Genomic DNA, 26,683 nt, shown 5'->3' with positions numbered 1-26,683 from the left:
TTTTTTCTTGAGAGAGTGGGTATTACTGTTGTACCATGGCGCAGTACGTTTTTCTCTAACCTTTTTCAATTTGATGGGGGCAACAGCTTCTAATGTATTAGAGAAGATAGTGCCCATGTTGCTAGTTATTTCGTCTAGTTCATGTGTACTTATTGGTACACAGAGCAGTTGAGATAAATCAGGCAGGTTATTTGTGAATCTGTCTTTGGTGGCTGGAACAATAGTTCTGCCCGGACGATAACGCGGAGCCATATAGTTAATATTAGTAATACGCAGCATGCACGATACAAGGAAATGGTCAGTAACATCATCACTTTGAGGTACGATATCTATATCAGTAAGATCAATTCCATGCGATATAATTAAATCTAACGTATGATTAAAACGATGAGTGGGCCCGGTGACATTTTGCTTGACTCCAAAAGAGTTTATTAGGTCAGTAAACGCAAGTCCTAATGCATCATTTGCATTATCAATGTGAATGTTAAAATCTCCGACAATCCTGAACAGAAATTCTTCTTTGACACTGGCATAGAAAATACATCCTAACAAATAATACTACACATTCACATATTAAAAAAAAAAGTTTTTAAAAGATAATACCTCAATTAAGAATTTGGTTTAAAACAGTAACCGCCAATGGTACAAATTATCTTTTATATAGGTTCTTTTTAGCCAGCAGTATACGCAGCCTACGCCCTGAAGGAAGGGCCTCAATGCAGGAGTGAAGTGGATGAGTTTGGTCTGAATAGACTGCGATCGCCTTTTTTTCCATAAAGTGTAAAAACAGCTCTTGCATTGTACTCTGTTTCTGGCCAATTATCCTATTTGCTTCATTAATTACTCGTGTTAGTTTATTTTTCTGATTCATTGTTAAATTACCATAACATGATACAATATTATATGTTAAAATACTTTCAATCATCGATCTATAAACAATGGTTAAGACCCTCCTATCGATGCTAAAATTTCTTAGTTTCCTGAGTAGACCTAAACGCTGTCTTGCTTTCTTGTGTATATGGTCCACATTTTCCTGGAATGAGAGTTTGTCATCAATGATTGTACCTAAATATTTGAATTTTGAAACTTGCTCTACCTTTACACCTTTTATAGTAATTTGTTCATATGAAACACCAGCCGTACCAATCCTATTTTTGTTCCCACAGCATAGTTCCTTTGTCTTCTCAATATTCAATTGTAAGTGACTATCATCAAACCACTGAACAAGACTTTCAATATACTCAAAATAAGTTAAACTATTCATGTCCAATTGGCAAGAGATTAAAACCAAATCATCAGCATATTTGATCAGGGTGAGATCATCCCGGTTACATTGAAGTTCATTAATATAGACAGAAAAGAGGTGATAACACGCATCCTTGTGGTAATCCTGAATTCAGGACTATATAATCAGATGAGATTCCATAGACACAGACTCATTGGGGTCTATTTCTTAAGAAATGTTCAATCCATAAAATCAACCAACTGCTTACACCTAAATCTTGCAATCTTCCTTTTAAAATTTGCAGTTGTACAGTATTTAAGGCTGATGTAAAATCCATGAAAAGAATTCTGACATGAGCATTTGTTTTATCTAGGTGATGTTGGGCCTTATGAAACAAGGTCAGAGAGGCATCCACGTGTTCCGATCGGGCATGTAAGCAAATAGTGATGGATCTACAAAGCCTTTAATTTGTGACATCAACTCTTTATTTCTAAGCGCGCATATAGTCGTGAGTTTCTGCTCGATGTCGGCAGAACCACAGTTATGGTCTGAACGTCCTAGTGGTGGATGTAACCGTGATACATAAGCACTGTCCACATTACCAAAGCATTTATCTAAAGTTTTGTTCAGTCTCGTCTGACAAGCTATATACTGTACCAAGTTCGCCAAAACCGCTGATATTTCACAGTTATTAAAATCTCCAAGGAGAAACACTGGATCGTCCGCTGAATTGTGCAATGCCATGTTGTAGCTGGCAGCAATGCCCTCGGCTGCAAGTGAAAAATTTGGCCCAGGCACATAGACCAGAATAACAGTGATTTGTCCGAACTCTCGAGGCAAATAGTGTGGTCTGACTGAAACAGATAATAATTCGTAGTCGGCTGAACAATAGGTTCCACGTACCGTGGTATTGGTTGCCCAGCTGTCGTTGACAAACATACACAGTCCTCCTCCAATGCTTTTAAATGATTTCTGGCTGTCACGGTCGAGTCGAATTAACGAATATCCCTCGAGGTTTATGTCATCAATCTCCTCCGTTAGCCATGTTTCAGTAATGCAAAGCAAGTTCGTTCTCTTGAAGTCTCGATTATATCTCATTAGTGCTGCAAGTTCAGACATCTTGTTTTTAAGTGAGCGGGCATTAGTTAGAGTTATTGTGGGCAAAGGAAAACAGCTGCCTCGTCATTTCAGTCGATTCCGAATTCCCCCTCTAGTACCTCTCTTTCTCCTTTTCCTCTTCCTGTACATTGTTTGTGGAGAGTAAATAATTTCAAGAGGAACATCACAAGGAGGACTCGGCGGAACTTTCATGTTATACCGAAGACTTAGTAAATCCTCGCGGCTGTAAGTCATTTTACTCATTAGTCCGTTGTTTCTCAAACTTCCCAATTCCACTTCGGCTTCCAGTGCAATAACTCGATCGACGACGCATTTTAGACTCCAAATCCAAACCAAAATAAATGTAAAAATCATATCTCTAAAAATCTAAGAATAAAATAGCATCAAAAATAAAATATAAGACAGCTATAAGACAAAACAAACAAACTCGAACACGCCAGCGTCCGGGTCAGCACTTGCACATGCGCCCCCTTTTCAGAATCAGAATCAGAAAGAGCTTTATTGCCAAGTATGTTTGCACATACAAGGAATTTGTTATAGTGTCACAAGCTTCCAGTACACGGAGACAACAACAACACACAGATAATAAAAGTGAGATGAGAATAAAATACACATGCATAAATATAAACTACAAAAAAAGAATAAATTGTATGTACAGGTGTGGTATAGATGGAATAGGAATAGAATAAAATAAGTTGTAGGGATGTACTAGGGTTTAGGGTGATAAATAAGTATAAGGTTATTGCACATACTGTACTTTAATTGCACAATGGGAGAACATTAACTGTTCATGAGGTAGATTGCCTGGGGAAAGAAACTGTTCTTGTGCCTGGCTGTCCTGGTATTCGGTGCTCTGTAACGCCGACCAGATGGCAAAAGTTCAAAAAGGAGATGGCTTGGATGTGATGGATCCAGAGTGATTTTCTGAGCCCTTTTCCTCACTCTGGATGTATACAGTTCTTGGAGGGTAGGCAGGGGGGCACCAATAATCCTTTCAGCAGTCTGAACCGTTCTCCTTTTTTAATTTCCTCAGAACTAGTGCTAACAAGGTGCTTTGATTGTTTTTGTTGTAGAATACGATAGGGGATATATTCACACGTTATAGAAACGCAAATGATGGTGTATAAAATTGATTTTAAGATAAAAAATTAGACGACAAAGAATTAACTTGACGGAGCTCAAACTCAAAACACATGGCAGCAACAAACAGGAAGTGACGCATTACTAATATTACAGTAGTATATTACTTTTTGCTGTAATGCAGTAATATAACGCATTACTAATAAAATTTGGGTAATATTATTACTCGTTACAATCTCAGTAACGCAAGTTACAACAACATATTTTAACTCAAAATGAAGTGGTGAATTTACCAACACCGCAAAACAGCACCAGAGAAAAAAATCCGGGGGTAAAATAGTTTGTCTATTTCCTGCTGCTTAGTCAGGTACAATATGTGCGACACCAAACTCTCAACATGGAGAAATAGCACGAGTTATCGGAGAGAGCTGCGGGGTCGGAGAAGAGAAAAAAGGTGGCGGACGAGCGCAGACAAGCAACAAAAATAAGTTTAACTAAAAATAACAAAATATGTTTTTATTAAATCATAGTCTATAAAATGAATGAATATGCGAAATACTTGACTTAAATAGCCTAATTAACAGATTAACAAAACGAAAGGAAAAGACTGAGACATGCTGCTGAGTTTGGTCCATAGGCTATTTGGGTGGCGCGGCGCTCCACGGAAAGGAAACCGAGATGACAGAAGTAAAGTAAAAAAAAAAAAAGTGCCTCACGCACACACAGCATTGCAAACGTTGCAGCCTGTTCATTATCAGAATAAAAAACAGTCAACCAAACATATAGATACACTGGTTAATTTAAATAGTGCATACTGCTTAGTTACAATCCGTGCCGTTCAGCCTGAGCCCGGGCCAAACACACATTTGTTCATGTGAAGAGGATGTTTTTTAAGCGCGATAAGTAAGCCTGGTTTACGTAATAAATAATAGTTTTGCATTCAAATACATCGCAAATATGGACAAATTTAATTGGATTAATGCTGTTAATAAAAAATAACAATTTGGTCCCTCTGTAAATTCTCTTTGCCACCTTGAAGAATTCTCAGTTACTTAAAGTGTAGATAGACGGCCGGGAAGTAAGAAAACACACAGTCAAATGTATCCTCAATACTTCAATTTATTCATAGAAATACAGATATTATATAGGCATATGTCGAGGGGAGTTTCACCCTCTTAACCAATGAGGATATGAATAACATACACGTAGGATCTTTGGCCAAGAACATGTGTTTATATAAAATAGCCACATGTACAGAAAAACATGGACATATTAGGAATAGACTTTTGCGAAGAATGCTGAACTGTCTTCAGAGTTTCATCACGAACCTCATTCCTAGCTATCATGTCCTTATTTGGGACATTTGAACCAAGAGAAGCTAATGTATACATTTAAGCATGCATACCTTGCATATAAGTAAGACATATTTAAAACATAATATCAAGAGAGAGAGATGGATACAGAAGGGGGGATTCAGAGAGAATGCGTTGTATATAGAAGAGTTAGAGAGAAAAAGAAAGGAGGGGTGACATCTCTGGAACATTCTCTTAACAAGACAGAGAGTGTTTTCTAACAAATGCCGAATGAGAGAGCTAGCCTGCGCGAGAACGCCATTTGCTTTCAGTTTCGCATTGAATTAGCCTCATTCATTCAGTGGCTTGTTTAGCAACTTATATTTTTCATTCTTGTTTTCTTCTGAAACCGTTCAAAATAGCCAATAGGCTAGGTATTGTGTTTATTGTTTGTATATGATAACATTTCGCTTTATTTACCGGTGTTATTTTTGAATGTAATAATGCGGTTTGTGCTTATCTGTGTTTAACCTAAACTACGTAACATTACTGTAGACCTATACCGGTATCTAAATATGATTTTATAATTTTATGCTATATAGACCTACCACATTACCCTCCACTGGATGTAGAATGAGCAGCAATAAACTACATTTTGGCATTTTGTAATACTTCTGTGGATATTTTGGAGAAAGTAACTCAAAAGTAACTCAAAAGTAGTGTAACGCATTACAATTCAGAGACAGTAATATTGTAATGTAACTAATTACTTTAGTTAGACAGTAACTAGTAATATATAATGTATTACATTTTGGAAGTAACTTGCCCAACACTGACAAGTGATTAGGACATGATAGTCAAATGTGTAGGTTACATACACACTCTCAGAAAAAAAGGTAAAATTTTGTACCAAAGAAGGTACAAACTCTTGTCACTGGGGCAGTACCTTTTAAGGGTACAGAATTGTACCTTAATATAAAGGAACAAATTTGTACCATTCCAATTTGTACCTTAAAGGACATGTTTTGTACCATGGGGAACCAAAATGTGCCTTTTCATTTTTAAAGCTTGGTACAAAATCATACCTTCATCAAAGGTGCAAATCTTGTCCTTTAAGGTACAAATTGGAATGGTACAAATGTGTTCCTTTATATTAAGGTACAATTCTGTACCCTTAAAAGGTACTGCCCCAGTGACAAGGGTTTGTACCTTAACGGTGGCAAATATGTTCCTTCAAGAGCTATTAAAGGCCATTTTCCTATTGAATAACATGCACATTCAACAACTGAAACCAAAATATTTTTTTATATCAGTAACTGCAAATACATATCAAATACACACAAGTGGTTGAACAGTAAAATATTTATTTTTGTAAATGCATCTTTCCAGATTACAATAAAGACTTGTAAAAAAAAGCTGCAAAACATTTTACAATACAATTAAATTAAATGTTACAGTACATAAAATATAATTACACTAAAATGTTACATTATGTAACAAAACTAGAAAACTTTTCCCCCACTTTTCACACAACATCCCTGCATTTAACATTTTCAAAAAACACCATTCTTCACCTCAACTGCTCGGCAAATTTCAGATCCCTCCATTTTTACAATTCTGAAGATTCTCTTCTCACTGAAGACTTGTGTCCAGTCAGATGTTCCCAAAATCTGCACAGTGGGATATGGTGTGTGCTGGTTCTTCCTGAACTAAATGAAGAATCAGTATTAGAAAAGACAGCAGTAAACTGATTGCATTTATATTCCCACTGACTAGTTACAACTAGTCTACATATTTTTATCTTACTACAGATTCTTTGCATGTAACACCTGTCTGATTGTGACAATTGTTCACATTCTCCCTGAATATCACCAGATGTAAAACCAGAGTAGCATAAAAAAAATCCATATCTGAAAAGACATTTAGCAACTATGAAGACATACATTATTCATTCCATACTTTCAAAACAAGCAAAGTCTAAAGATGAAACATGCATACCACAAAGGTTCTGAACCTTGAATGTGTAAGTTGCGTTGCTACCAGTGGAGGGACAGAAAGCTTTTGCATTTCATCAAAAATATCTTCAGTGAGAGAAAAGTGTTTATAACATTTGAAATATGGATATTTTTCTTACAAAAACGCATGGATTCACTACAGAAGGCCTTTATTCACCCCCCGGAGCCGTGTGAAGCACGTTTTATTATGAATGCGCATGCTTTATTTGACGACTTGTGGACTGTTCAACTGCCACACCCGCTGACTGCAATGATATAGACAATTTTTTATATAACTACGACTGGATTCGTCTGAAAGAAGAAAGTCATATACATCTAGGATGCGTCGAGGGTGAGTAAAACACAAGCCAATTTTCATTTTTGGGTGAACAAACAGTATCATCAGAGGTCTTTACTGTACCATTAAAGGTACAATTATTGAAAAGGTACAAAACTGTTCTTTGAGGAACATTATTTGTATACCATCGTGTACCTTTTTTTCTGAGAGTGCATGATATAGATTTAAGCATAGAAATCTGATTTATGAACATTCTGTTGTCTTGGGCCTGTTTGTGGAATTTCCCTATTTGGGTTGTTCAACACCAGTGTTAATTTCGTCAACGAAAAATATTCGTTAATTAACATTTTTTCTGTGACTAAGACGAGACGTTGACGAGCTAAAACTAATATCTGATAATAAAAACTATGACGAAATGTATGCCGTGTCTTCGTTAACAAGACGAGATGTGACTATAATGTTATTTGAGGACTACCGGACATTCAAAATACATCCTATAGGCTACTGTCTTGTCCTTCAACATGTGTGTCCCTGTCATTGGATTACAATCGGATGAGGGGCGTTTGCATATCTAGTCTCAGTATGGCAGCCGCAGTGGATGGATAGGCTACCAAAACGCGCACTAGTGATCTGAAACAATGGCCTCAGCACCCGAAGGGTTAGGGATAAGGTGACCAGATGTCCCGTTTTTCCCGGGAGTCACAATTTGTTGTCGATTAACTTGAAGTTAGTGAAGGCGGGATAGTGCTGATAGAAGTGCTCTCTCTCGCGCACGCTCCACTTCTTCAGTTCTCATATACAGCGCGCGGGCGGCAGATCATTCTCCTATTTAGCGCCCAAACTCTGGAATAACCTACCTAACATTGTTCGGGAGGCAGACACACTCTGTCAGTTTAAATCTAGATTAAAGACCCATCTCTTTAACCTGGCTTACACATAACACACTAACACATTTCTAATATTCAAATCCGTTAAAGGATTTTTAGGCTGCATTAATTAGGTCAACCGGAACCGGGAACACTTCCCATAACACCTGATGTACTTGCTACATCGCTAGAAGAATGGCATCTATGCTAATATTAGTCTGTTTCTCTCTTATTCCGAGGTCACCGTAGCCACCAGATCCAGTCTGTATCCAGATCAGATGGTCACTGCAGTCACCCGGATCCAGTACGTGTCCAGACCAGATGGTGGATCAGCACCTAGAGAGGATCTCTACAGCCCTGAAAGACAGCGGAGATGAGCCCCAGATCCCCAGTGAAGACCTTGTCCCCTAGACGGCCACCTGGACAAAACCACAGGAACCAGATGAGTCCTCTGCACAATCTGACTTTGCTGCAGCCTGGAATTGAACTGCTGGTTCGTCTGGTCAGAGGAGAACTGGCCCCGACTGAGCCTGGTTTCTCCTCCATTCTGTCACCGATGGAGTTTTGGTTCCTTGCCGCTGTCGCCTCTGGCTTGCTTAGTTGGGGACACTTAATTTCCAGCGATATCGTCGACTTGATTGCAAATGATTGCACAGATACTATTTAAACTGAACTGAGCTGGATGATGACATCACTGAATTCAATGATGAACTGCCTTTAACTGAAAATTGAGTGTTTACTATTGTCCTTCTGCATTATTGACACACTATTTTCCTAAAAGTTGCTTTGACAATCTGTATTGTTAAAAGCACTATATAAATAAAGGTGACTTGACTTGACTTAAACATAATATTCTCAATTAATGATTAGCTAGAATAGAACAAATAATTATATTGCTCCAGATTCTCAAAACGGACACAAGACAAAAGTTACAAACACCGACACAAGACACAAAAAATCGTATAAAACATATCGACAGCTTCTAAGAAAAATATTATGTATACTAAGCTTTAAATTACGATTGGCTAGAAATGCAGTTTTTTAAATTCAGCTCTAGATAACTTAAAACATTTTGACATTCTTAATGATCATTCTTACTTAATGATCCTGAACAGCTGTATCACTGTCTGGTTTGGTAACTGCACCATCGCATATCGCAAGACCCTGCAGCGGATAGTGAGGACGGCTGAGAAGATCATCGGGGTCCCTCTTCCCTCTATCTCAGACATTTACACCACACGCTGTACTCGTAAAGCCATCAGCATTGCAGGCGACCCCATACACCCCTTTCATAAACTCTTCACCCATCTGACAGGAGGTAGAGAAGGATTCGGGCCCTCACAGTCAGATTGCGTGACAGCTTCTTCCCCCAAGCCATCAGTCTCCTCAACTCCAGATGACTGAGGGAATAAGAACTCATTCACACACTGGACTGATTTGAACCACTCACACACATCCCAATCTATTATCTACCTCCGCACAAACAATTTTGCACATTTTTGCTGTCTGCACAGTTCTCTCAGTATGCACACATGCACTTTATGTAGTCTGTGTTAAACGTTTACAGTTCTTATTTTAGTCAGTTCTTTTTTTTTTCTCTTAGTACTTTTTTTCTTTATAGTCTTAGTTCTTAATAAACTTTTTACTTAGCCTATTTAATATAATTTAATTATGTCCAGTTTCATTTCTTTGTAGCGGTCTCGTTTCACTGTATGCCAACTGGTTAGAGCTGGAATGACAAAGCTACTCTGACTCAGATTAGTTAAAATCCAACGAATAATTCACGTTTCTCCCGATCTTCAGTTACAAAAACTGAGCTTAAATCACAAGAAATTAATATAAAAGCACATCAACAGCTTCTATAAGAAATATTATGCACGCACACACTAAGTTATAACTTCAAATGAACGGGGCATATATGTTTTTACTGTGGGTGTTCGATCCCCAGAGCACTGGTTTGTACAGTATAAAAACCAATACACCTATGGAATGAGCCCATAAAACATGAAAACCTGTGTGTGTGTGTGTGTGTATATATATGTGTGTGAGCCAGTAAATTGCTAAAGAAGCATCTTGTGTTCCTGACAGAGTGGCATTTGATGTTTGACTGTAATGAAGTCAGAACAACACAAAACATTCTGTCTAAAGCAAATGGCACTACAGTCAGGATTCAGTTCTGACCTCAAAGATCAAGCGTAATAGTGAAGAGTGGTTCGATTTACAAATCTCTGTGATCTTGGCCAGAAAAATCAGCACAAGACCAGCTTCAAACAAAATATTTCATCATGAATTTCACCATTTTCTGACCAACAGCAAAAACATGACAACTGAGAAAAACAGAGTCTGCAAACAGTTTCAGCATTTGCTACCAATCCTTCTTTATTTATAATAAAGGAAAAGCAAGTAGGCCAATTAGCGAGAAAGACGGTGTGTTTGCTAGTGCAGTTCGCATGACAGGAGCAGGCGACGGCATCTGACGTCTTTGGTCCGCACCGGAGCAGAAGGAACGAGACGGTGAAAGCGCATGACTGAAGGCACTTGATTACAGCGGTCTCGGATCATTTTGGGGGGAAAAAAACTAACGAGTCTCTCTCTCTCTACATATACAAGGAAGAACAGAAGTTGCTTGATAACGGAGTTCAATCAGAGAACTAAAAATCACACTACATACATGGCTGGAGGCTACAAAACATTATACATATAGTTTACATATATACAGGATTGAGCAGAGAAGAGTGCTGATCATCATGACATCAAGCTTTCAGAAATAAAAGAGACACACAGACAGATTCAATGTCAGCAAAACAATCCAGACAGCAGAGCTTTCCTGATCTCAAACACACAGACGTTTGTCAATCTGATATCCCAGCATGCAAACGAAAGCGCAGATGCTTTCCAAACGGAGTCTTTCAGAAAGGCTAAAGGAAGCTGACGTTGAGCGCAGAAGAACAGCGCAGCGTGAAATGAGGCCTTGAGAGCGGATGAATGTGAGGTATATCGGGAGCGTGAAGACTCGTGCTTCAGCACACACTGGCTTCAATCGATGACAACGTGACTAACTAAAACAAACTACTCGCAGCCCACTAGAACAAACTCTGCCTGCCGCCTTAGTGTTGATCATCTGAGAATCGCTTTCCTCGACTCTGACCATTTGAAAGAGGAAGCCCACGAGCAAACACTCACCACAGGAACTACGGAGACTAACACTGAACTCTAATGTGACAGACAGGTGTGAAAGAAGACCAAGACAGAAGAGTGAAGAGCAGAAGTCGAGCCGCAGCTCAACTGATGTAAACTTGACTTTCTCTTCATCGGACAGCTGTGTGTGTGTGTGTGTGTGTGTGTGTGTGGGGCATCACGGGCCGTGCGTCCGCGGCTGCCTCTGTGGAAGCCCGTTGTGGGCGGGTCGATCTGAGCGATAGCCTGAGGAGTGGGAGGAGCCTCTCGCGCTATTGGTCGGCTGAGAGTTGAGGTCACTCTGGTGACCGCGCTCTCCCTGATAGCGGTAGCTGCTTCGGCTGGGGTTTCGCTCGGCATGCGTGTTTCCGTTATATCGCTGATTGCCCTGGTAACCGTGAATGATGCGCCGGTTGCCCTGGAAAATCTGCAAGGCAGAGAGACAAAGGTCAGTTCAGCAGGAGCACACGACTGCCGCGGTACACGAGCGCATGCGATTGATCACCTGTTTGTGTGGCACGCTGGGACGGCCCGTGTAAGCAGAGGCCTGAGGATGCTGGAGCTCAGAGGGAGGCGGGGCTTTGGCAGGGGCTGAGCCTGTGACCGAGGAAGAGGTGGAGCTACAACGAGAACGGCTGGAGTAGCCCGTCTGAGGATGATACACTGCAGACAGACAGACAGACGATCAGTCATCTCAACACTTTGCGTGTCCGTTTATATGGAACAAGCACAGTTATCATCAGGGTTGCCAGGTCTCAGCCCATATCCCCCAAAAGGACTGAAAAGTAACCCAATTTTGCCCCATCAAGTTGACAGCTGCAGGATTCCCATAAAGGGCCTTACAATAAATGTTTTGATTTTGTTTATTCAATGTTTTTAAATCTTGGTTAAAATTATTTTAAAAAGTTTATATGTATAATGTGCATATTTAAATATTTAATCTCTATTTTATTCCTCCTCAGTTAATTTGGGTACTCTTAATACTTCTGTTACTCTGATTTTAATTTTCAGCACTCTGCTTGTATAAAATGAGCTATAAATATGAATAACAGTGTCACAATGTGATAAACAGACATAGCCATCCACAAAAACTCAAGCAAGTCCAATTTAGGCCATTTATATAGTGTTTTCACATTACACATTGTTTCAAAGCAGCTTTACAGAAAATCATGATGATAATGTTTATTATTTATTTACACCTTTATGTCTCATAGTGGCATTTAGCAAATTACAAATTAAAATGCTATATCAAAATAGTTTTTTTTTTCAAAAATGCAACCCTCGGCGCTCTCATTTTTCCTCGCAGCTGCATTTTCAAAACAGCCCAGTTGTGCGGGAAAACCGTGACTCTGGCAACACTGTTCCCCTTCACTGACCCACCTGATCCAAACGACATGATGCTGCACTTCAGAGGCTCCACATCATGGGAGAATTTCACAGCTTTACCCAGATCCTCGTCATACTTGCGCTCACTGACAAAGTGCTGGAGAGAGAGAGAGACGCGCATTAGACAGCAGTAAATGAAGCGTGATGATTTACATGGTCACTGCTGTGTGAGTGTGTGTGTGAGAGAGAGAGTGAGAGTGTGTGCGCGTGTGAGAGAGTGAGAGTGTGCGCGTGTGAGAGTGCGCGAGCGCGCGTGTGAGAGCGCGCGTGCGTGAGTGTGTATGTGAGAGCGTGCGTGAGTGTGTATACCTTGATGTCAGCCCGTAGTTCGGCGAGCTGCTCCTCTGTCAGTGATGCCGATTTGTCAGCCAGTCTCCTCAGCTCCTCTGCTCTTTTCTGACGGCCGTCCAGAATCGCCACTGTCACAGAAACACAGGCCTGATCAGTCTCACCAAACAGCATGAACACACAGTGATCTCTCAGTGACTGTATTGGGAGTCTCCCTCCTCTCAATGAGACGCATGATTCTGAGCCAGTCTGCATTAAATGCGGTTTATTTGGACATACACAGACGCTGCTGCTTTGGACAGGCGAGGTTACGCCCATGAAGCGCCAGCATGAAAACAATGACACTGGGTTTGTTTTAATGCAGTGTCGGCCTCTTTGGCTTTTTTCATGTTGAACACCATACTTGAGTTATTAAATATCTTGTTTGATTTCGGTTTAAAATTTTAAGACCCATTTGTCCCAAAAACACAAACTAAATTGATTAATTTGCTTAAAAACCTTTTCAAGTGCATCAACAGATTTAAAAAGTATGTTTGACAGACAATGGCCTCTGATGTTATCCTTATAAGAGTAAAAAGTTCTTGTCAAAACAGAGTTGACCATTTAATTTAAGCACTCGTCCCATTCCAGTGCCATTAATTTGACATGCACATTGCACAGTCACTGGGAAAGGAATGGGAGGCAGGGCCGGCCCGTCACATAGGCAAAGGCTAGGGGCGCCCAAATTAGTTTTTTTTTTTTACAATATTTTAATTAGGGGTGCACTATATATTAAAATATAATTGATATCGTATTATAGCTTAATGCCTTAGTCACATCGCGAAGGTTGCGATTTAATATAAAAATACCAATGTTCTGCAATTTTCAGAGAAGCGGGTAATGTGTTCGAGTGCAGCCCGTGACACGCAGCGCTTCACTCTGAAACATGCAGCGCATTATTTATTTGCTGGCAAACCACCAAAATAAAAGCAGTTTAATATTTGAATTTGAGCAGAGATGCACCGATCGACCATAAATCGGAACTGGACGGTTTTTGTTTATTTATTTCAGAGTCTGCAAACTCAGAGAATACATCAGCAGGCAGAGCAAGCTCACTGTTCACAATGCGTGAAGTATGAATGTATCTCTGAGGGGAACGGACTGTCTTAAACAGTTTAGATGGCATTTTCCTTTCATCTTGCCTCTGTATAATAATGCATTTAGTGTTTACAGAGTGAATTTGCATTTTCATTTAGCCCATCTGCTGTTTGCTATGTTTTGTGTAGCCTAATTTCACAAAGCTAAAGTCAGACTGTTTTTGCTTCAGGATGTGAAATTATAGTTTAATTTAGATCAGAACATAGGCTAATGGAGCAACTAATCATATTCTTCATGCACTTATATTTTCATTCTTTCTTGTCTTTTGCTTAAATAAAATGCATTAAAAATCAGTATTGGATTCTGCCATGAAAAGTTAAGATCAGTGAATCCCTAAATTTATGAATGTCTGAAATGAAGATTTAAATGTTAGTATTGTAGCTGCCTTAAATAGCTAGCCGATTTATTGTAAGTTTATTTATTTATTGTGCAACTGTCTTATTTATTTCATATGTAATTTGTTTTGTCATAAAGCTATGCAGTTTCTGTGTGAATGATCGGTGGTGGAATTGGCTGCGATACAAGGCGCACCAGCTAAAACCTTGCCTAGGGCCGGCCCTGTGGTGAGGATCTGAAGTCTGAACGACAGACGGACTGATTCGGTGTGTGTAGCTGTGCTGTCGCTCTACTCACTGGCTTCGGCTTTGACTTTGTCCATCTCAGTGAGCAGCGTCACCTCTCGATCCATGAGACTGAACAGAGAACAGGAACCGTTAGAGACAAACCCATCTCATGCTGAATAAACACTGAGATTATTCACTCAGATGACTAAAGTGCTTGAGTTTTGATTTTCTAATCTGCGTTATGATCATGGTTAAATGTTTTTTGTCCTTTCCCTGATTTTAATACGTTAACTAATCATAAGCCTGATTTATTACATGATTCCAAGCAAAATATAGGCAAATGATTGATTAAACTGTGCATTCAGTAGTTTGGTGCCGATTTAAATGTCATCTGAATGGTGTACATTCATATGAGATGAAGACTCAATAGTGATTTCACTGTACTTTACATAAAACTCAGAGACCATTTAACACCATTGTGGTAACGGTACTTAAAATACAAGAATGGCAATGCTAATGCTAAGCTAAAGAACTACTGATTGCACCTTTAAGGGCCACTGTGATAGTATTAAGTGTGTGTGTGTGTCTGTGTACACTTGTTTTGACTATACTTGTGAGGGCCAAAGGTGAAATACTTTGAGACATTTGACTTGTCCTAACCAGTTCAAAAGGCTTATAAATCAGCCAAAAGATGATGTTGATGTAAATCTAGTGTTGTGCACATGTTTGTTTGATGGGTAAGTTAAGGGTAGGAGTTAGGGTTAGTCAAGTCGGCTTTATTTCTACAGCGCTTTATACAATACTGATTGTGTCAAAGCAGCGTTACAGTGTCAATGCACAAGGACAATGGAAGACACTCAATTTTCTAGTTAAAGTCAGTTCATCATTGAGTCCGTGATGTCATCATCCAGCTCAGACAATATTGCCAGAAAGCTTATAGAAAATACCATTAACCTGATAGAAAATCAATGAGTTTATGCAATGTTATGCAATGACACAAACATGAGTGCGTGTGACTGCGTTTATCTGTGTGTGCGAGAGATAGAGATAGAGAGAGAGAGCGATAGAGAGAGAGAGAGAGAGAGAGAGATACCAGCTCTGCAGCTCAGCAAACGTCTGCTTCATGCTCTTGATAGAGGAGTCCATCTCGTCTCTCACCACGACTCTATAGCGGGACAGTGACGCTGCACATCTCTGCAGGTCCTTCACGGAGCGATCGACATTAGGCCCTGAGAAAACAAACACTAGATCTCCACAAAGCGTCTCGTAAACACACAAGCACTTTTAACGTTGCATGAGCCCCTAAACCTCCAGACATGGGCTCCCGCACAGAATTAAACATCTGGGACCACTCGGTGGTTTGGACACACTTTTCACTAATGTACATCTCTTGAAAGCAGTGTTCCTCCTACACCAGTGTTTAAAAGCCTCATGATGATGACGACAATGCAATGTAATGTAAAATATGTGTCTTTTTCTGTCACAATTTCGGTCAATCCTAATTCACAGCAGTACTTAACGAACATTTATGTGAAACTCATGACTTTCCCTGGAACAAAAAAGGATAATGCTGCTCTCATTTTCCCTTCACTTTTACAGTACAGATTAAAAGGCACACAATGACAGCGAGAAGTAATCCTTTATTCTTAATATAGCTTATAAATTTAAGCTTCAATCCCTTGTAAAAACAAGCGTCAGCGTTAAAATAAACAGTAGACGAGGTCAAACAGCTTTCAGTCATGCAAACGTAAAGTCACTCATCTGAACAATTATAAAGGTTATGAAATGAATGCTTTACATTAACTTGACTCCAGCTACACAACAGTCTCACAGCAGGTTTTTCACTTTAAATTTAACACTCCAGCGTCTCTGCAGGTTTTATGAAGGTAGATTCAAGACCTTTTAAGACCAAGTGAAGAAAATTTAAGGAATAAATTGAATGAAAATCAATTCGTCAATAAGGTCTCTAAACGTAAATGTCTTGTTTTTGCAACACTTCAAAGTCTGAATACAAATTATAACTTCTCCTGTACACTGCAAAAAGTGCTGTTCTTCCTCAGTATTTTTGTCCTGTTTTGCAGTGCAAATGTCTAAAGATTCTTGAATCAAGACACATTTATACATGATCTTGTTTTCTGAAATTGATCAAAATGAAGTGAGTTTATGATGAAAACAAGAACCGATCTCAGGAAGCTCAGACTCTCTGTACTGATGTTTCTGTCGGCTCTCCTGTGGTCCGTGCGATTGCTGACGTGAAATTCAATGTAAAATATTTTAATAACAGTACTTCACTATTTTTCTTGAGCATTATTTTGGGGTATCTGTATTTTACTTGAGTTCTGATAAACGTTTACATTTACAACAGAAAAAAAAATAAAATTTCAAGTACAAAGTAAATTTGCAATCATGACTTTCCTGAAAGAATCAAACATTAAAATAGTATTTTTCTTTATTGTAACATGAATAACAGGGCGATCACGCTAACCCTAACCCATGGTCACATAAGTTTAACTTTCCTTTTATTTAAGCAGCCAATGAAACGGCTGGAAGACCTCTACTCAGTGCCACACAGACGCTCATTTAGTCTTCGGTCATGTGTGAAGCAGACAGGGAGACGAACGCAGACCGATCAGTCTCCTGACGATACAGAAACTCTTACCCATCTTTCTGCCGGCAGGACCTCGCTGTGTGTCACTGGACAGAACGGGCGCAGAGGGATTATGGGAGCCGGAAACAGGCTTGGCTTGAGACTTGTTACTGGTTCTGTGATGGTTCTGTCGCTCTCCGTTATTGGTGCTGGGCTGAGGGGCGGGGCTTGATGTGGATGCCACACCTCCATCTGCAGCAGAGGAAAGAAGGGTGGAGTTAAACCCCTAATCACCGCTCAAACACCTGAAGGGCATCACCTGCTCTCCTCAAACACACCTGTGGCCTCTGAAACCTCAGGGGCAGCAGTTTCCAAGTCGAGCTCCGCGGCGTCCAGGGAGGCGGAGTCCAGCTGCTCGCTCAGAGAATCCAGCGAATCACCATCAGCCGCTGCTGAACCGTTGGCATGGAAACCATTAACAGCTTCCTGACACTCCGCGTCCGGAGTCGATTCAGCAGGAGTAGAGTCTGTGGGAACGTCTGTTTGTGCTTTCGGCTTCTTTTTCTTCTTGGGCTGTGAGTGACAGAGCGAACGCAAGCAACAGTTAAACCTTTAAAACATTCATTACTCAACTCGGGTCACAGACGCACATTTAAACTATGTTTGGTGAAGCTTGTTCTCTCACCTTCTTTTTCCCAGTGACATTCCACTCCTTCAGGATCTCCACAGCCCCGCCTGACACACACACACACACACACACACACACACACACACACACCCCGAGGTTACAGTCACGTCACACACGGGACACACACTGCCTCCTATGAGACCTGCATGAGGGCACTGGGTGTGTGTTTGTTTCTTTCCCTTTTCTTTGCCAGCTTCTATGGCTATATTCATGGTTTAGTTAATTAAAATTCAAACTAAAGATGTTTAAGTTTAATTTAACTAAAAACCTAAAAATGTGGATTTACGCGTTTAAAAACCTCTTTAAAAGTGTGTGTGTGTGTTTGTACCTTCCACAAACGCCTGCACCGCTCGATCCACGCTGTTCTCGAAGTGCTGCAGCACCAGAGCGATCTCATTATTGCTCTTGTTGGGAACCACGGCTCGCACGGCGTTTATCTGACGAGAGCCGAAACATTGAGTGAGTCGAGCCCGAGATTCACAGGAAAGCGTAAAAGCACTGACATAAAGAGCACAGCACCATCATTAACAGCCAGACAGCGGAAGAAAAGCCATGTGTACCTTTTCCTTCATCTTCTCGAACGATCCTCCTTGAGACATGACCATTTTCGAGTGCGTGTCGAACACCACTCCTGACACATCTGGAGAAAGAGGAGGGAGGAGAGACTGAGATTTCCACGTGTTCAGTTCTGAAACGCAGCTTGACTTCAACAGCGCAGAAAGTCTTGGCAGAGGATCTCGGTTAAAGCTTTTCTCCAAAAATATGTAGGTCAAGAGAAGAGCCAGAGAGACACAGCAGCAGAACGGGGAACGATCGCACAGACCTCATTTCAGGATCGGTTATTACATTCAGAAAACTAGCACACTAAATGAAGTCTTTAGAAACAGCTCTCCTCAATTCCACTAGCAGTAAAACTAGAACAGAGGCTAATATAATCACAATTGCACTTTAAAGCGGTCTAATAGCTTAACTTTCAGGCACAAAATAAAAACACGACTCAGTTTAGAGCAGCATTACAGTATCCACTGTATGGTTTGTTTCCCAGTTTGTAGTAATGCAGACCACTAATTAAGCAAGAGACGTGATCGTTACTGAAGGTCAAACTCTCTATTATATGTTTGCAGAAATCAGAACCGCACTGAGACAAATGAAGCACTCAAACATTCTCTTATCGCTCCACACCACCTGATGTTACGTCTGATTTATCTTTATTTGTCGTTTAGTTTATTTTTACATTCATTTCCAGTAGGAGTGGGAATCACCAGAGGCCTCACGATACGATATCACGATACAATATTATTGCAATTTTAAATATATTGCGATATATTGCAATTTATTCGCATTAAATTCAAGGCATTAATGTTTGCCTACAAAACCAGCACTGGCTCTGCACCCATTTACCTAAATTCATTACTTCAGAGTTATGTGTCCTCGAGAAGCTTGTGTTCTGCAAGTGAACGTCGCTTTATTGTTCATCTCAAAGAGAGACAAAATCACTTTCACTGACTTTTACATTAACTGTTCCCTCCTGGTGGAATGACCTGCCCAACTCAATCCCAGCAGCTGAGTCCTTAACCATCTTCAGGAATCGACTAAAAACACATCTGTTCCACCTTCATTTGACCCTCTAACTCTAGCACTTTCTATTCTAATTTAATTCTACTTTATCTATATTCATCTTTTTTTTTTGAACTACAAAAAAGCAAACAAACACTAGCTTTCTACTTTATCTACTTGTTTTTCTTTGTGTGTGTGTGTGTATAATATATATATATATCTTGCTACGTGTACTGCGTTAGGCTAACCGAGACTTGTCATTTGCACTTATATATTGTTGCTCTTTTGTTAGTTTTGACTGCTTGTATTGTCCTCATTTGTAAGTCGCTTTGGATAAAAGCATCTGCTAAATGACTAAAATAAATAAATAAATTACCTTTTTCCAACTTCAAATTATGTTCCCAAAGGAAAACTGACAACATCTGTTTTAACTAGAGATCAACCGATATATCGATTTACCGATGTTTTTCCCCGATATTTAAGCGTTTTACAATAATCGGATATCGGTTTTGTTATATTGGATTCACAGATAAACGCCGCCATCTTGTGGATGTTTTGAGAATTGCGCGCAGGATCACCATTGCAGTGCGTCTGAGGAGAAACAAGACAACAACGGCGTGCACGGGTATTTGATTTACTGTAGTTAGTAAACTTTATTTAACATAACAGCCATTAATGCACAAATTAGATGTATTACATAAATGCCTGATATGCAGTTTATGCAGCTTGGCTCGAAGAAATAGAGACGAACTCACAGAGTCATGTAAGATAACCCGACAAGTCCTGTCCCAATAAAGACGTAACTTTGCATGAATTAAATACAGCCATGAATGAGCGCATGTTGGAAATAAAAATGCTAAATTGAATTCGCTCTCTGTTGTCTGTGCTCATCATTAGTCTCGTGAAGCCGCTTTCATATCACTGTTCACTCACCGGGTTGATGCTCAGGGAATGCTCCAGCACGGCCACCGCATGTAACTTTTAACAAGATTCACTTGTTTAAAACACCCTAAATTGTATTAACATTTACTATATAACCATTATTTCGCTAATAAACGTCTAAATAAATAAAACTCTATGGAAATTAATTTATCTCCACGAGCGATCGCAGTTTGAGTATAGTTCTGTGTAAATGCATAGATAAACCGCGCTGTCAGCAGGCATTTCATAATCTAGAATGACAAAAACATTAATAATTCTGATATAACATGCCAGTTGAGAAATGCAATAAAATACAATGTTTTGTTTGTTATATTTCAATATTCCAGAGAATATTATTCAGTGAATTAACATTATCCAGTGAATTATTCTTCACTCTTTAGCCTATTAAACCGCTTATAAACCTACTAAAACTGTAGTTTAAAAATGAAGTTGATACCTTTCCTATATTTATTTTCTCCATTTGAAAACATTAGACCTTCTACATTTATTTTGCTTAGTTAATATTAGTGTTGCTGCTGATGCTTTAAATAAAATGTTCTTTTAATGTTGTAATATGAAGATTAAACTTAACATGAAATTAATTTGGTAATTTAACACTTTTATTTATTTTTTTTATTTTTTTTAAGATGACTGAAAGGAGGAAAAACCAAAGTGAAGCATGGACTTACTTCACTGAGTCATTTATTTACTTTATAACAGTAAATAAATATCGCTTCTGCATATCGGTTATCAGGCACATAAACATGAAAATAATTGGTATCGGTTATAAAATATCAATATCAGTCGATCACTAGTTTTAACTAAAAAAAAACCTTTTCTCTGTGTTTATCTCACTTCAGTTTTATTGTTGCAGTGCAAAATGGGATTGTCAAGCAGACAAACCGACCAACACTTTCATGAAAACCTGTCAAATGTTGTATGCACCTGGCAAACTCAACTATTAGTATTACAGTCTAATCTAGTCCACCTTAATTAAATGTTAAACAGGTATGCACTGCTGTGCTACTACAGGTGTTTTCAACAGTGCAACTTGAAATTGTACTAAAGTTGTGCAGACCTTTCAGCAATCGGGGCATTTGAAAGTAAATTACTGTTAAATTTAAATTACAAATTAGATGTATTACATAAATGCCTGATATGCAGTTTATGCAGCTTGGCTCGAAGAAATAGAGACGAACTCACAGAGTCATGTAAGATAACCCGACAAGTCCTGTCCCAATAAAGACGTAACTTTGCATGAATTAAATACAGCCATGAATGAGCGCATGTTGGAAATAAAAATGCTAAATTGAATTCGCTCTCTGTTGTCTGTGCTCATCATTAGTCTCGTGAAGCCGCTTTCATATCACTGTTCACTCACCGGGTTGATGCTCAGGGAATGCTCCAGCACGGCCACCGCATGTAACTTTTAACAAGATTCACTTGTTTAAAACACCCTAAATTGTATTAACATTTACTATATAACCATTATTTCGCTAATAAACGTCTAAATAAATAAAACTCTATGGAAATTAATTTATCTCCACGAGCGATCGCAGTTTGAGTATAGTTCTGTGTAAATGCATAGATAAACCGCGCTGTCAGCAGGCATTTCATAATCTAGAATGACAAAAACATTAATAATTCTGATATAACATGCCAGTTGAGAAATGCAATAAAATACAATGTTTTGTTTGTTATATTTCAATATTCCAGAGAATATTATTCAGTGAATTAACATTATCCAGTGAATTATTCTTCACTCTTTAGCCTATTAAACCGCTTATAAACCTACTAAAACTGTAGTTTAAAAATGAAGTTGATACCTTTCCTATATTTATTTTCTCCATTTGAAAACATTAGACCTTCTACATTTATTTTGCTTAGTTAATATTAGTGTTGCTGCTGATGCTTTAAATAAAATGTTCTTTTAATGTTGTAATATGAAGATTAAACTTAACATGAAATTAATTTGGTAATTTAACACTTTTATTTATTTTTTTTATTTTTTTTAAGATGACTGAAAGGAGGAAAAACCAAAGTGAAGCATGGACTTACTTCACTGAGTCATTTATTTACTTTATAACAGTAAATAAATATCGCTTCTGCATATCGGTTATCAGGCACATAAACATGAAAATAATTGGTATCGGTTATAAAATATCAATATCAGTCGATCACTAGTTTTAACTAAAAAAAAACCTTTTCTCTGTGTTTATCTCACTTCAGTTTTATTGTTGCAGTGCAAAATGGGATTGTCAAGCAGACAAACCGACCAACACTTTCATGAAAACCTGTCAAATGTTGTATGCACCTGGCAAACTCAACTATTAGTATTACAGTCTAATCTAGTCCACCTTAATTAAATGTTAAACAGGTATGCACTGCTGTGCTACTACAGGTGTTTTCAACAGTGCAACTTGAAATTGTACTAAAGTTGTGCAGACCTTTCAGCAATCGGGGCATTTGAAAGTAAATTACTGTTAAATTTAAATTAAATTAAATAAAACATGTAGTCTTACATCTAGGGATGCACCGAAATGAAAATTCTGGGCCGAAATGGAAACCGAAAATTCTGGATGCACTTGGCTGAAAACCGAAACTGCTTTGTAATGATTATGTTATTAAATAATAAAAAGTAATTGTAAGACTTTTTAAATTTAACTCCATTTTAATGATACTGAATTTTAAAAAAAGCCAATAAAATAACCACAATTTTACTGAAAGTAACAATAAAACTGGACAGAATTTATATTAATATTGGTAACACTTTACAATAAGGTTCATTAGTTAACTACTTTAGTTAATAAACTAAGAATGAACAATAGTTCTTCAGCATTTACTAATGCATTATTAAAATCAACAGTTGTGCTTGTTAACAGTTAATGCACTCTGAATTAACATGAACTAACAGTGAATAACTATTATCATTAACTAACATTAAAAAAGATAAATAAATACTGTAATAAATGTATTGTTCATTGTTCGTTCATGATAGTTTATACATTAACATTAACTAATGGAACCTTATTGAAAAGTGTTACTTTAATATTAAATATCAATATATTATTTGTATTCACTTCTATGAAACAGAATCAGATATAAGTTGTTGTTGTTTCTTATTTGACTAATTATCCAAATAATGTATAGTCCTACAAAGCTATTATTATCAGAGCATATGAGCAGAGCATAGCGTCACTTAGCAGCGTTGCCCAGTGCAGCTGAACTAGCCTACAGCATGTTACAGCACAGTAGCGCTACTGCTAACCGGAACAAGTATTCTGCATAGAAATGTCCTGTCAGCGCGTTATTTGAGCGGACTTTGCTTTTCCGGTGAGCATGAGCGGTACAGGAGCGGAACACACATTCATTGATCGGAATATTGAGCGGAGCGTCACACCGCGCAGTGACGAGGAGTGAAGCATGCGCTGAACACTGCCGGGCGCGGCATATATAACATTATTATTATTATTATTATTATATGTAGCCTATATTTTCAGTGCATCTCTACTTACATCACCTCCTTGTTTACAAATCCGAAGTAAGTCCATACATCTGATGTAAACGTGGACGGGGTTTTCCTGAACTTTCCGTGATGCCGCCCTCTTTATTTTACTAACTCACTGCATGCTGAAGGTGACCCCGCTGACCTCGCCAGAAAAAACTCAACACCAGCTAGTGGATTGTAAAGAAATCGATTTTATTATTCTACCAAATAGTATAATAAAAGATCGGTACTTGGTGTCCGTGTATCGATACAGTATTGCCGCAGAAAATATTGCGATACTATGCTGTATCGATTCCCCCCCCACCCCTAATTTCCAGTATGTTTGTCCTTTCCATCTCTAACTGTACAGGGAGTCAGAATTACCATAATGACCCGTATAGTATATATTTTTAGAGCAAACCAGCACATCGATCTGAATTACAGTCGGTCTGTGAAGTGGCAAATGCTTACGGTTTCCCATAATTCACGCTTCAGTGAGGCGATATCATGCTTCAAGAGCAGCGCTGGACAGAATGTAATCAAACACTAAACTCTCAGACAAATGTGACTTCTGTCCCTCATCCAGCAGCACTTAAAAGTGCATTTCTGTCTGTGCTGGTGCAGGCTGCTTTACGAAACTAGAAAAATAAAATACACAATCAATCCGTGAATATAAGACGGCTCGTGCAGGTGTTATACTGAGAGATTGTTTGGTAAGGGCCATCATCTCGCTTCATTCAGAATGAATCTACCAGAACATTCCTGCAGTTCTCAGATCAGTGACTAAAGGATGATCTTTACCCATGAGCATCCAGTCTGAACTGCCGGTCACATGATACCAGTGAGGCGTCTGATAAAGTAAAGAACAACAGATTCTGACTGAAGCCCCAGCCGATCTGCAAGATAACCGACCGCAGGTTTACTATCAGCAGAAGTTAGCGGAGCAGATTTTCATGTTAATTCTGACAGGAATCTGTCAAGCTGCAGCATGAGTCACTGTACGTCACTTTGACTGGATTTATCCAAACTACGCGATCTACTTTCCACGGCTGCACCATAATGACAAAAATCATAGATCTCAATTATTCCATTGTAATTGTGATTAATAAGTACGATCATCACAATTAACATTGAATGATGTCTTTAATAGCTTTATATCATTGTTTGAAGCAACTGCATGTCACATTTAATATGAAAATAAGCTGAAACGCTGATTTGGTTTCTTCTTTAAATAAATAAAAAAAAAAAAAGACTCGTCTTTACATAATTGTGGCATCCGTAATTGTAATCACGATTAGAAATTAAATGAATTGTGCAGCCCTACTAGTTTCCGTTACTCCAGGTTAACTCACAATAATTCTCCGTCGCGGGAAATGCTGATGCTTTCGTGTGCGTGGATCTCCCTCCGAGCAACATTTCTCAAGCTCTCGAGCGGTGAAGCTGAAGAGACGGCAGAAATATCAGCCATAAAGACACGCGACGCAGCGAGGAGCGGTTTAATCGGGTCAAAGGCTGCTGAAGATGCTCACAGTTTACAGAGCGTTCTGCTGCTTCCAGCTCCTCGATCAGAGTTCAGCGATTTGCAAAGTCATGAAAATCCAAAGATTTCATTTGCCAAAATCAACCAGAGACTGCGGACAGAGCGACTCAACTGCACCAGAAGCGTTAAAGAAACGTTTCGTCAAAAGTAGTCTGGTCTTTGACATGATTTGTGCTTCTACCAAAGACTAAAAGCCCAAAGATCAGCAGTCCTCTGATGAAGAGTCGCACTGAACAGCAGCACTTCTGCTTCAGAAACAGACCTCAAACTACGAACACAAACGATGCTAACGGCGCTTTAGTGTTCTCAGGTTTCTAACGACAGAATCAAAGTCTCAAATGTAACAAAACTACTTAAATTACGGTCACTGCCATGAAAGCATTTGCTCAGGAACAACTCATGACTCAGACAGAACTCTGTAAAGTACTTATTTAAACATACAAATAGTTAAAAACAAATGAGTAAAATTACAGAAAAAGTGCAAAAGCAGTTCAAGTTGTTCCAACAACAAAGTTTACTGTAAAACAAAGAAACTTGAAGAACAAAAACGCCCAGATCTACCATGATGTAATGAATCCAATTTTTCTGTCCTGTTCTTAAATCCTGAATTTAACACGGCTGCCAAACGTAGCAGTGTGCATCTAGTGCAATGAAAAATATAACTTATTCAAACTGTGAGTGGGTTATAAACAGAAAGTAAGCAAAGACTGCTGCCTTTATAATCACTCGTGCCATTTCTCCAATACGACAGATTATCTGTTCACACACACACACACACACACACACATGCAGCTGCCCTCCAGACGCTAAAGAGCAGTGAAACTGGCAAGAGGTCTAAACTTTTAGCATTATCAGGGCTCTACAGTGCGACCATTTCAGTCGCATTTGCGACTGAAAACTACTGCGTGCGTGCGACTATGAAATAATATTTAGGAGCACCTGTGCGACTGACCCGGTCAGCATATTTGCGTTTGCGCTGAGGGAGCTTCAAAGGTTCTAATATATGTACGTGTTTCTGCACGTTGAGTAATGCATCACAGACGTATCCTCTCATTATAACAAACACAGTGTTGACGGGGTGTAAATAAGTGGTTAATATTAAGTGACTTATATTGTCTGACAACAACACAATTGCCTTATTTTACTCTTTCATCAACAAAAATAGTAAAAAAAAAAAAAAGTAACAGCTGAGCCGCTGCACATCGCCATTCAAACACAGCGGTGATTCGTTTATGAATGACCTGCGTTTTTAAACGAATCTAGAGTCAATGATTCAATTATCCATTCATAAAGACAGTCACGTACTTCGTCCCTGAATGATTCAGCTGTTCGAACGAATCAATTGAATGAATGATTCAGTGATAAAATCAGTGACTTGACGCCACCTGCTGGCAGTTTGTTTAAATTTTAACGCATCTTTTGTTATTTAAATCATTTCTATATTCAAAATGTTATATTTAAAACATTAACCTCAACAT

At 38.8% G+C, this 26,683-nt stretch overlaps 1 protein-coding gene and 1 long non-coding RNA gene across 4 annotated transcripts in view; one reads left to right on the top strand and one right to left on the bottom strand.

The window, feature by feature from the left end:
* Positions 1-2,706, top strand: part of LOC107572960 (uncharacterized) — a 5,394-nt gene extending 2,688 nt beyond the window's left edge. The window contains exon 3 of the long non-coding RNA XR_001607430.1: positions 2,633-2,706. This is a non-coding gene — a long non-coding RNA (uncharacterized lncRNA). The remainder of the gene's footprint in view (positions 1-2,632) is intronic.
* Positions 2,707-10,458: 7,752 nt separating this feature from the next.
* LOC107572966 (spermatogenesis-associated serine-rich protein 2-like) overlaps positions 10,459-26,683 on the bottom strand; it is a 26,585-nt gene continuing 10,360 nt past the window's right edge. For all 3 annotated transcript variants that reach the window (XM_016259405.1, XM_016259403.1, XM_016259406.1), the window contains 11 exons: positions 18,261-18,340; positions 18,029-18,137; positions 17,698-17,747; positions 17,351-17,585; positions 17,085-17,264; positions 15,519-15,654; positions 14,496-14,554; positions 12,747-12,856; positions 12,432-12,534; positions 11,557-11,714; positions 10,459-11,478 (listed from right to left, as the gene is read on the bottom strand). In XM_016259405.1, the coding sequence (XP_016114891.1) occupies positions 11,230-11,478; positions 11,557-11,714; positions 12,432-12,534; positions 12,747-12,856; positions 14,496-14,554; positions 15,519-15,654; positions 17,085-17,264; positions 17,351-17,585; positions 17,698-17,747; positions 18,029-18,137; positions 18,261-18,340 (1,469 nt within the window). In that variant the 3' untranslated portion in view covers positions 10,459-11,229. The remainder of the gene's footprint in view (positions 11,479-11,556; positions 11,715-12,431; positions 12,535-12,746; positions 12,857-14,495; positions 14,555-15,518; positions 15,655-17,084; positions 17,265-17,350; positions 17,586-17,697; positions 17,748-18,028; positions 18,138-18,260; positions 18,341-26,683) is intronic.

Source organism: Sinocyclocheilus grahami, unplaced genomic scaffold (genome assembly GCF_001515645.1).
Source record: "Sinocyclocheilus grahami isolate Dianchi unplaced genomic scaffold, SAMN03320097.WGS_v1.1 scaffold1840.1, whole genome shotgun sequence".
Lineage (NCBI taxonomy): Eukaryota > Metazoa > Chordata > Actinopteri > Cypriniformes > Cyprinidae > Sinocyclocheilus > Sinocyclocheilus grahami.
Note: the sequence above shows the minus strand (reverse complement) of the source record. Positions and strands in the feature narration are given on the sequence as shown.